The sequence below is a fragment of the Zeus faber genome (assembly GCF_960531495.2).
Source record: "Zeus faber genome assembly, chromosome: 22".
Lineage (NCBI taxonomy): Eukaryota > Metazoa > Chordata > Actinopteri > Zeiformes > Zeidae > Zeus > Zeus faber.
This window is the reverse complement of record NC_137209.1, coordinates 11,332,689-11,345,188: the sequence shown is the minus strand read 5'-3', so window position 1 is coordinate 11,345,188 and position 12,500 is coordinate 11,332,689. Positions and strand designations below refer to the sequence as shown.

The 12,500-nt window shown below is 46.8% G+C and overlaps 1 protein-coding gene across 1 annotated transcript in view; it reads left to right on the top strand.

Annotated features, from left to right (window-relative positions):
* The window catches only part of ppp2r5b (protein phosphatase 2, regulatory subunit B', beta), a gene marked incomplete at its 3' end in the record, with an annotated part of 35,590 nt that overhangs the window by 21,206 nt on the left and 1,884 nt on the right, over positions 1 to 12,500 (top strand). Inside the window, exons 7-11 of the mRNA XM_080023628.1 lie at positions 504 to 612; positions 9,474 to 9,527; positions 10,062 to 10,112; positions 10,374 to 10,493; positions 10,777 to 10,904. Coding sequence (XP_079879754.1) covers positions 504 to 612; positions 9,474 to 9,527; positions 10,062 to 10,112; positions 10,374 to 10,493; positions 10,777 to 10,904 — 462 coding nt within the window. The remainder of the gene's footprint in view (positions 1 to 503; positions 613 to 9,473; positions 9,528 to 10,061; positions 10,113 to 10,373; positions 10,494 to 10,776; positions 10,905 to 12,500) is intronic.

Below are 12,500 nucleotides of genomic sequence, written 5' to 3'. Positions count from 1 at the left end.
ATCCGGCGTGACGGCAAAAGTGAGATGTCATTGGCGCAAATGTTGTGTAACGTCAACAAGAAGAAGCGGCACAGGAAACGAGGTCACGCAGAGACCGAACGGCAGAACGACTAAACGACGGGGGGAAAAAAAAAAAAGGTGTGAAGGTGTACGGAGCTAGTTGCGTCAGACAACTTGACGGCGCCACATGCTTCCACGCCCCTTATTGGCCGTCCTATTTTATCAGCCAACCCCCCCCCCCTTTTCCAACCGTTGGGCTCTACTCGTTTATCCAAAGGAGGGACGGAGTTGCGCCGTCAGAACGGCAAATTGAATAAGTGAAGCTTCAACAATACGAGAGAAAGTACTGAAACAAAATGGCGGTTACCGTATGGAATCGGTGATGCTACGCAGACGGGAAGACTATGGAGCAGCTGGACAGACGCCGTACAGACAGCCGACTGCATGACATAATAACTCTCTCCTCTCCTCCTCTGTTCCCATCTCCCTCTCCACTTCCCCAGCATCATAAATGGATTTGCCCTTCCTCTGAAGTCGGAGCACAAGCAGTTCTTGGTTCGGGTTCTGATCCCGCTACACACAGCAAAGTCCCTCTCTATCTTCCACGCACAGGTCGGTGACTAACACACTCGCACTCACACTCACACACACACACACACACACACACACACACACACACACACACACATACACGTACACATTCAGTACTTTCTCTCTATTTATAGCCGCGTAGCTTTGGTTGCCATTGGCTGAGTCATCGTTGGGAAGCCATTCTCAAATACTGGATTAATCACACTTCTGTGAGCACGTTTACACGTTACAGTTTACATACTTACACACTACACAATAATTATCAGCACTCATGCAGTTTGTACACGTTGCGTATATTTGAAGGCCACCTTACCTGCATTGTACCTGAGATGAGCTCCTTATGAGATCCATGTGTCTTAATGAATCTCGCCTCTCTTTACTGACTTGTGCAGTGACTTTTGCAATTCAGTTATTTTTGATGAAACATTGTATGAAAACACACTGTGGTATGATGCTGTGAGACCCTACCATTTTTCGTGTTTTTGTCTGGATCGATCAATATTTCTGTCTTTCTGAACCAATGTTCACAAAAGCTGGCCCCGTTCTTAGCCCCGACCCCTTCTTTCCCTGATTGAAGAACCTCGGTTGGTCACTCCTAAGCTGCTTTCACACATGAAATTTGGACAATGTCCGGATAATCAGGTCCGGACATTGTCCCGAGTTTCCCTTTCACACATTTAGCACACAACCTGAGATTGTCCGTGTAAGACACGTTTACACTACCTGGAAATACTCAGTTTGGTTTGGACGAAGGGCGGAGCCTGAGTAGAGCGTGTAGGAGGGAGGACGTGACGCAATGACGCTGCAGAGTTTATCAGCACACCCAAGATGGCAGACAAGGCAACGAGGTGACTTATCAGTAATTCTGACTTTTTCGCGTTGATACTCCATGTATTTGGACGTAGGAGCCACTTGAAGACGCCTCTTCCAGCCGGTTGACAGCTGACTTGCAACCAAGTTTCAGGCAGTTTCCAGCCAAACACCATGTGCTTTCCAGCCGGTTGCCATTCGCCTGGAATGCCCCCTCCTTCTCATGTGTCCTGACAGGGCGTGTTTAATTTCGACTTTAAACACACCCATTTCTTTAATTGCAGTGTGTCACCATGAGATGGTGCTAACTTCACTTCCCCCTCTACAGAGAGGAATTTTCCCCTCTCAGCGAGAAAGGGGTGGATTGCTCCATTGAGATTTGGAGATTTTCATCAATGGGTCTGCGTTTGCATATGTATGAGTTAGGTGTGAGGGTTTCCACACCTGTTGGGTGACACAATGATCGGCCATTAAGTGCAAACAAAGAGGTGGCCCAAGGCTTTACCTGCGGTCTGCTCGTAGTCACTCAAAAATGTGTACTGCGGCAATTAGAGACAAGTACTGTACCCTTGTGTAAAAGTTGTAGACTGGAAGGCTATGTGTAAAAATGATTATAAAAAAAAACGTAAATTTGGAAGCATTAGGTAAAATTGCAAAAACATGTGATAAACAATAAAGGGTGATGCAACAATACAGATAAAAATGATCTCATACAATCAATAGTCATAAGCCACAGATAGTCAATTACACTTGTGTGTGTGCATTAGTTGTTGTTATAAAAAGCACAGGGATTGATAGATACTAATAATATACTTCAAATAAGTATTTCCATATAGTAGTAGTAATAAGTAATAATGGCTTATAAGGACCGCACATGGCACACCGTAGGACAAAAGAATACCCGCTCAGATTCTCAGAGTTAGGTTTACCTCTCACACAATGAGTTGAAGACAAGAAAGTGTAGAAAATGATTGAGCATGATTGTATTCATGAATTTATCAAGTGACAGCAAAGCAGCTGAAATGTACATCATGCTTAACTGGCAAACTGTACCCATACTGTGTAACAGGCACTGGTAGTTCATCCTTGGATTTTCCCCTGACCCTGGTCTTAGTCTCAGGTAGGGCTTAGGCCTTTATTTGTTTGTGTTGACCACACCCCCCGCATTTATTAGAGGCCCGTTTTTTATTTAAGTAACTGTTTATATTTGAGGAAATATGGTAACTCAAATATATGAATGACCTTATCTTCTAAACCTTACACTGCAATTATGTACATTATCACCTCAATGATAACCCTGCTATTTGTTGTTGTTTTTATGTCATTCATTGTCTCAAGCTCATCCAGTCGTCACAGAGGACACAGAGCAATGTTTTTTGACAGTTTTGCTTTTATTTTATTCAAGCGCAGCATGGAACCAGATGAGAATGGCACACTCCTTTATATATATATATATATATATATATATATATATATATATATATATATATATATATATAGGAGTGGGAATATACGTATATTATCTGGGACCTCACCATACGATGCAACGTGTTTTCGCACATGAGGGGACTCCCCGAGGGGCACTAGGACCTGGGGGACCTGGGAGAACCTGGCACTGGTGACGCAGATGAGACGTCATCCAGCGGGGTTTCAGCACGAGTTCCGCGTTGTGTTTACTCCATAGCTTTTACAACTTTACAATTTGAATAGTTGACAAGTGGTGGTGTCCATATTACCAGTTCAGTCATAACCCTAACACTAACCCCTAAAAAAGCACTCATTTACTCATTTCAGTTAGTGGTATGTCCCGTCGCTACAAGCTCTAAATGGGACCTATTATGTTATTTTTCAACAAGTTAATATACGTCCCTGCAGTCCCCAAAACATGTCTTTGAATTTTTTTGGGCAAAAATACCACTCTGATTATGGATTCAAGCCATTCTAACATGCCTCTAAACCCCTCTTGTTCCTGACATGCTGTTTCACTGTGTGCTGACCTCCCTCCTGAGGCCCCTAGTTCTGTGAGCCAATGGGGTTTGAGCATAGTAGTAGTGGTCCATTGTTTTTAGTCCATCAACTTTCACTTTTTTCACCTTATCAATCCACAAAAATTTGTTTCTGAACAAAATTTAGGCGAGAAATAACCAACCCAGTTGCTGAATCTTCACTCAAGATTCAAGATTTTTTTCAAGATTCAAGATTTTTATTTGTCACATACATATACATACTTCCATACATATATGTACTCATATTAGATCTACAAGACATAATTTAAAACTTTCTTCCCACTTTCGTAAAGCAAGGGCTCGCTCGCTCGGGGATTTCCTGTTTCATTCAATTCACTTCGTAAAATGAAATAAATACACCGACAATAAAAATACAATTTTTATTTCATTATTTGTCCCATCACCGGCACAGCCACCACTGAAGGTTCAGTCCCTGTCCTGGAGCAGGAGCTGAATGAGTTGCTCAAAACGGAGTTGTAAGAACTACGATGGTTCCTACAGTAGTGCCTGCAGCGCAGACACAATAAAAGGGACGGTTCTTCCAAAATGTCTGAAAATGCATGATATGGCGAGTTTTGCGATACATTAAGTATTGCGATTAAATTTGTTGCAATATTTCACATTTATTTTTGATGAATTATAACACCTGTTACACATGATTAGGCACAGTGTTTTCGTTCACTTTACTCAATTGAATACTCTAGAAAATACATAACAAAACAGGGATTCATTCATTCTTTCAAAGCATTCGTTGTTTAAAATCAGATATGTATATATTGGTTGTATTAGATGTACAGAATATATGTCCGTTCCAAAACATGTATATTTTTCATTCAATTAACGCAGGAATATCCCATATACACGAGTTGCTTTACGTTGTGAACCACTGCTCCCCGCGGTGGACAGATAAAGCATTGCAACTGCTTCTCCGCAAATGCAGCCCGGGGGTGCTCCCGGGCGCGGGCGCGAGATTACGTCATCGAGGGGGATAGAATTACAGCCAGGGTCCGAACGCGAACCTGTCACGGTTCTTGCATGGGTCAGCCACGCCCCAATCACTGGTCGGCCTGGGCTCTGTCATGCTCCAGCTGTCCTCTCCAAGTTGCTCCTACTGTATCTGTAATAAAAACGAGAGTGGAAAGGAATATAAAGGAAAGCAGAAAGGAGTACAAAGCAGCTCCGCTCCGTGCACAAAGATCCTTATGAAGGTGAATAACCGTCGCATGGCAGACGTCATCGAGACGCGACACGCCCACTCCCGCGCTGTGAATTCTCCAGACAACCGCCTGCTCTGTTCACACATACCGCTCAATCTGACATTACCCAGACTTTGTACTCTGGTGCTGGCTGGGTAAAGTCCGTCCATGCGCGGCCCAACTGATTTGGACATTTGCTTTCACACATACGGCTCCTCCGGGCAATGTCCGCGTAATTTCAGGGTTGCAGTGCGTGTGCGAAAGCAGCTCTAGACTTATTCTGGGCTGGAGCCAGACTGGATGGTGTGATGGCCGAGGGAGGAAGAGAGTAACAGATGCTGCCGGGGTGTGAGGATGATTGGTTTATTTAAATTCAAAAAGCAAACTATAATTATACTTCTTTACAAGACACTTGCACATGCGATGGTACGTGTCAGTTCCTTTGATTGACTCAAACGCGAAGCACAGACAGAGTTTTGAGTCCGTTTTGAGTCTGTTTTTGACCCGCTGACTACAGCCTCATCACCCTCAACGTATTTTCAGCAGGGGTGGGGGCTGCCCTGGAAACATGCATGCGCGAGACATTCCCCCTGCCCTCCATCTCCTGTTTCAAACAGGAAATGGAAGGAGGGAGGAAACGCCACACAACTTGAGAACTTGAAATTGAGATCCAAATTTCTCAGGTTGGATTTCCCCTGTGCAATATTCACCGTCATGAACATTTTGGGTCGTTCTTTCCATGTCACATGAAAAATCACCTTAAAGGCCTCATCGTATCGATTGCTCCAAAGATTTTCAATCATTGTGTTATTCCATTTTGGCCCCCAATTATGAATGAAACGAGTTTAAGAGGCTGGCTGCGCCACACAGGGGAAAGCAAATTCTAAGAAGAAAAAATGCAGAGGGGTGAACTTTGAAGATTGGATTATTTTAACATTTGGCTCATTGCAATGAAGCTATCCAAATCCACAAGAACGTTGCCAACCATCGATTTCAAGCAAATTATTGTTTCACGGAAGTCACACTAGAATGGGTTTTCATCGGCACTTAAAAAGTCATTGACATTGCTGTACAAGCTGCACCTCTGAAGGCCGTGGAGAGACGCACCTCAAACGCCAAAAGTCCTTCGCACAATACAGTTTATGAGAGAGATGCGCATCCCTACGTTCGGCCCAGGGTGTTTCCCATATTAGATTAAAAGAACAAACACTCACCACATGACAAAAACATCAATCACCATCAAAAAAATAATAATTTTCTGCGCACAGTGCTGAGTAGACACACATTCTTCACAGCCCTTTACCTTTCTTCCAGAGACAAGCTTAATAATAATTAACAAAAATATTTTTGTTTTTCCCAAAACCAACTGAAATCTTACATCGGAATCAACTGAATCAACCAACCCAATCAATCACTGTTATATGGAGATTTAGGGAGATCCTGACTGGTTGTTGCACTGCATCGCTGGTTGGGTGCATTTCGATGAAGCTTGGTGGTGATGGAGAGGAGGCAGGAAGGACGCTATGGGGATATGATATTAAACTTATTTCAGTGATCACATGCAGCACCTTTGGCCGCAAGCAGAGAGTCAGACGCACCTGATGAAAAGGGCGTCATGGGGTAAAGGGGCAGGTGCTCCGGCACCGTCCGCCCCGGCTTCTGCACATGCCTGCGGCGAATAGTTATTATAGCTGTGAGGCCACAGTTGCGCGTGGCTTCACGGGCGTTCACAATGGCTATGGACATGAGCGCTGTTTGTTTGATGATTGTTTTACCTCAATGGGGGTAAAACATATATTGGCATATAAAATACAACGGGGAGCATGAATTTATTCCCAAGGTTACTGTGTCCTTGCTTGTAACCACGTCCAGATTTACTGGAGTTTTGTGAACACATCGGTGACCGACGGTGAATGTCATTGCGCCGCATTCGCCACTAGAGGGCAGGAGTGAGTCACGTTTCACGCTGCAGAGGCTTGCCGATTGCTCAATTTGAACACAGCCAAATTTGTGTGTGTGTGTGTGTGTTAAAACCTATTGTATTTGTCTCAACCAATATTTGATCAGGCAGAAGGCACAGTTTGTTCTCTATGGCGGGGAATGACAATCTATGTGTACGTGTGAGCGTGTGTGGGTGTATGTGCATGATGAGTGTGTGTTCTGAGCCCGAGCATCACCGTGCCCTACATCTCTCCTTCCCAACTTCTCCCAGCGGCTCACACACATCCATTATTCACACACTTCCAGCTCACAAAGACGCAAACGTACACACACGCGCGCGCGCGCACACACACACGCACGCACACACACACACACACACACACACACACACACACACACACACACACACACACACACACACACACACACACACACACAGGATTCTTGACAAGCAGGGTCACTAGGGTAAAGCGGTCTCGCGGACAGCCGTTGCTTTGAATACAGTAGGTGTGGTCCTGCAGTCGTGACCCAGTTTTATATTGGAATATCAAAATATCCCAGTTGCTCTGTCTTTGAAATCTCAGAAGGATTTTTTTCCCCCAGATCTAAGTTGTGGTAGATATCAACGGAGCTGCAAAATCCTGAAAAATCCCTTTTGCCGTGTTTAGCTGTGGAAATTCAGGCCTCGCTGGGGCCTTTTATTTCATGCATGCGTCACAGCAGTTGCCTGCAGCTGAATGAGCCTGAATACCCACGCAGGCAAACGCTTAGTACCAACAAAAAAACAAAAACATGTACGCTTTTAGGAGGTTCGATTTTCCATTGGACAATAAGTGCAGATAAGTGCGAGCTCAGTCATATGCGCGCACCTACATCAACGCAAACGAATCACTGCGGTTGTAAGTGGCCTCGCTAATGTTCAACCTCTCGGGGAAACAAATCAAATGCTTTCGGACTAAAACTGATGAATGAGCTTTCTTCTCGCCCGCTCTGGGCCGTGGCAAATTTTGTTAACGACAAGACGGGTACCTCGATCCCGCAGAGTCCCGCGCTCAATATTGCACCGAGAAAAAAAACGAAAAAAAAAAACCCAAAACATTTTCGACGCGGGCTTCGGCGACCACGCCCTCGCTGTCACCTGGCTGAATCGGTGGCGGTTAAAAGCTCAGCGCTGGCAGACGCCACAACGCCCTTAATCCTTAGCCTGACAACGGCGCTGTCCCCGACAACACGGTCCGACGCTTCCACCGCCTGAATGGTGCTTCAAATAGCCCCGGTGCCTTAATCCCCCTCTCTTTCCTGCTTTTTCTCTCATTCTAAAATTGTCGGCCCCCCCACCCCTCCTTCAGCGCCCTTGTTCTCACACACACACACACACACACACACACACACACACACACACACACACACACGGGTGTCGGTGGTGGTGGAAGGGGGCATGGGGTGGAGAGGAGAGGGGGGTGGAGGAGATGAGTGAAGGGGGCGAAGAGGAGAGGAGGAGAGAAGATAGGAGGAGAGGGGAGGAGGAGGAGGAGGAGGAGAGAGGATGGGAGAGCGGAAGGGAGAAGCGGAGAGGCGGAGGAGGAGAGGAGTGGAGGGTGGGGAGGGAGGAGAGGAGTGGAGGGTGGGGAGGGAGGAGAGGAGAGGGGGGGGGAGGAGGAGAGAAGATAGGATAGCAGAGGAGGGAGGAGAGGAGAGGAGAGGAGAGGGGGAGGAGGGGGAGGAGTGGAGGGTGGGGAGGGAGGAGAGGAGAGAAGACGGGAAGGAGGAAGGGAGGGGAGGGGAGAACAGAAAAGAGGAGAGAAGATGACAGAAGAGGAGAGGGGAGGAGAGGAAGACTATCTGTATAGATGGATGAATGAATGGATGGATTGGTGGATAAATAGATAAATAGATGGGTAGACGGACGGACGGATGATTAAATATATAGATGGATTACCCCAACTTCCTCCACTGTCATTGGCTAAAGACTTCTCTGTCTTAAACGCACCCTGATAAAATTCAAAATGGATTTATATAGGTCGTCTGAAGGACATGGCGGGCGAGAGAGAGTGAGAGTGAGTCAGAGAGGCAGGAAGAGAGAGAGAGAGAGAGAGAGAGAGAGAGAGAGAGAGATCTATGCTGTATCTCTGATTGCCCTTAAGGCAGAGTGTGTGTGTGTGTGACATCATTCCTTCCGAAGTAAACAGACACACACACTCCGTCGCCACGGTGCCCACTCGCCCCGGCAACCATCCTGGGTGGAGGGGGCAACGGCAAAACACACACATGCCCATACACACGCACGCGCACACACACACAGATAAAACACATTCATACACTGAATAATTGGAAATAATAGCAGACAATTTAGGGGAAGATGCTGATGTTTTAGAAATAGAAACATGCACGTGTGCATCTGCAAACACACGCACACACACACACACACACACACACATACACACACACACACACACACACACACACACTCAGTTTACCACTGGAAAACTTATTTTTACAGTTTTTGGCTGCATATAATCCGAGGGATAAGGGCTAAGACCCCTTTGTCTCCTTGTCAGCTTCAGGGAATCTGTGTGTGTGTGTGTGTGTGTGTGTGTGTGTGTGTGTGTGTGTGTGTGTGTGTGTGTGTGTGTGTGTGTGTGTGTGTGCGTGCGTGTGCGCGTGCGTGTGTGTGTGTGCGTGTGTGTGTGTGTGTGTGTGTGTGTGTGCGCATGCATGTGTGTGTCTGTGTGAGTGTGTGTGTGTGTGTGTGTCTGTGTGTGTGTCTGTGTGTGTGCGTGTGTGTGTGTGTGAATGTGTGTGTGTGTCTGTGTTTGACTGTGTGTGTGTGTGTGTGTGTGTGTGTGTGTGTGTGTGTGTGTGTGTGTGTGTGTGTTGGTGTGTGTGGATGGGATGCTGAGTGTCAACTAACGTACCTTCTCCTCTCCAGCTGGCCTACTGTGTGGTGCAGTTTATGGAGAAAGATGCCACAGTCACTGAATATGTGAGTCCCCCTTTTAAATCAACACATTACTGTTTCCTGTTCTGCTTATCAATCATTTGAATATTATTGATCATTTGAATATTTTTGGTCATTTATCAATACAAAGATGTAACATACACGGTGGGTGGTCTACGCTACGAGACAAGAAAGGGCATCGCCCTCTCGATTTGATTATGTGTTAATTGGGTAAATATTGCTACTACTTGATACTAGACCATTGAAAACAATTACAAAAAATACAAAAATGTACAACTTCTGTGACTACCATTCAAACAAATTGAATGTACTGTAAATATCCATTCCGAAATCAGTGTAATGATAAACAAACAAAAACTTGTGCCGTACTCAATAGAATCCATTTTGTCCTCCACTCCCTGGACGACAGCGGCATGATTGCCATAGTTTTGCCCATTTTTCCCTCAGGAACAAGACATCTTTGAATACCACATTTTTAATAGTTTTTATATAATATTTGATATAATATCATAACCTTGTAACAAGTTGTTTGAAATGTTTTTTTTTTTTTCTGGCCAGATCATTAGAGGCCTGCTGAAGTACTGGCCAAAGACGTGCACGCAGAAAGAGGTGGGATGTGTGTGTGTGTGTGTGTATGTGTGTGTGTGTGTGTGTGTGTGTGTGTGTGTGTGTTTAGTCACTGGTCAAGACTCCATAAGGATTACATAAAATTTCATTGGAATGTTGAAAAGAATTGTAAATTGTCATATGACCTGCAGATATCAAGATAAATGTTTAAATGTACGCGTGTGTGTGTGTGTGTGTGTGTGTGTGTGTGTGTGTGTGTGTGTGTGTGTGCATATATGTGTGCCTGTGCCTGTGCGTGTGCAGGTAATGTTCCTGGGGGAGATTGAGGAGATCCTGGATGTGATCGAGCCGTCCCAGTTCATCCGCGTGCAGGAGCCTCTGTTCAAGCAGATCGCGGCCTGCATCTCCAGCCCACACTTCCAGGTTCCAACCAGACTCTCTCTCTCTCTCTCTCTCTCTCTCTCTCTCTCTCCCTCTCTGTTGTTTTGAAATCCCCCCGAACCATTCGATTAAAATAAACGGATTAAGAAAACAAAACACCTACGACATATTACACGACAGTGACACGCACATGAGTCACACCACACAAAACAAAGGAAGGCCGTCTTCTGGAATGAGCCGGTCGTGATGCTTTCTCCGTTATCAGAATATGATGTCATCACACCCCTCCATCTCCCTCGTCTCCCCCGTCTTGTTTCCCGTCCAGGTTGCCGAGCGGGCTCTGTACTTTTGGAACAACGAGTACATCCTCAGTCTGATTGAAGAGAACTGTCAAGTCATCCTGCCGCTGGTGTTTGCCACCCTCTATAGAGTCTCCAAGGAGCACTGGAACCAGTGAGAACCCCCAACGGCAAAACACACACACACACACACACACACAATAAATATACAAACTACAGTGAACCATGCTATTAACCCGAACTCTAACGTCACTCCCCTGACTCTAACGGATCGGAAAAAAAGCTAATTCTATGCATTCAAACTTGCGTCACAAAAATATGTCTCCGATGACACATCTCTAACATATAATCTAAATAAATCACACAATTATCATATCTAATTATGTCACAGGGAGGATCTGAGCTGTGCTTTCTGGCCTCCCGCCACACGCCATTTATCAATACCCGTGCTTGTCTGTACTCGGGGGTTCTCCAAAAAAAGCCGCTCGACGCCGTCGTCCCGTGGCGCCAGCAGGGTTCCGAGCGCACGTTCGCAGGGAGCCAAGAATGCCCCGAAAACGGAGGGTGGGGGAGGCGCAAACAAGTCTGTTCTTCCCGAGGATGAACGCGCCGGGGACGGAGACGTCAGGAACGCAAGTCCGTTCTTGAGCGCTCGGTGCTGATGAATGGCCTCGGTCTCATGGATCATCACTTTCCCAAAATACATTGGATGAGATAGCTGTTGGAGGAGCTCGTGTCCTCTGAACTTCTCCTCCGGTGGGGGGTTTTTTCGAAGAAAAAAAAAAAAAAAAAAAAAAGGGGTCACGGAGAGCCGCCCGCTTCCAAGAGTAAACGCCGCGCGGCGAGTCGTCTTATTTGAGTTCGGCTTTGAGAAATGTATTTCATCGTGTTTTGGAAAGTTTAGACAAAATTCAAAATTCAGAGCCTTCCCCGTGGCGCGCCTCGGCCCGACCTCGATCTGTGATGTCACAGTGCCTCAAGCGGGGGGGCACTTTCGGCGGTGGAACGGCTCCGCTCTCACCTCGCAATGCGTCAAGCTAAAAGCAGCGCCTCTGGCCGGCGACTCTCGCGCTTCTTTTTCGGACGGTCTTCCATTGATTTCGCGTCCGCACCCGGCGAGGTGTCCAGAAACGCAGGCGCTTTAATGGGCGAGGGAATGTAGGAGCGAGTGAGCACGGGCGTGATGCAGGGGGAGGCGGGAGGCGGCGCGGCAAAGCAGGGCGGCGCGGGAGCGGCCGGCGTCTCAAACAGGCCGGCGCGGCAGCCAGCCACGCCTTGTTTCCACGCCGCCTGGCGTTTTAGTGACCTAAGTCAGGGTTCCATCAAGATTCAAGATTTTTATTTGTCACATACATATACATACTTCCATACATATATGCAGTGAAATGTAATAATCACCTCTTCGGTCGCGAGGCGAACCCCATCGTAGCCGCACGAGGGCCTCGCCGTTCTCACGCCGGCAAAGAGCTGTGACGCGCGTCGTTCGGGCCGGGCGACGCTTCGATCGAAACGCAGAAGGACGGAGACGGCGAGCCACCCCGCGGTGTGATGGTTCAAAGGCCTCATTTTGCTTCTTTTCTTTTTTCGATTTCCACCCAAATTCAACCCCTCTCGGCTTCGGGCCTGCCCCCAAAATCCCCCCCAGCCCCAAAACCACCCCCCTCTCCTTGCCACTTGAAGTGGAGCAGTCAGCTGTGAATAACTGGGTTTTTCCCTCTCACCCCCCCCCCCCCCCCCCCCTCTCTCTCTC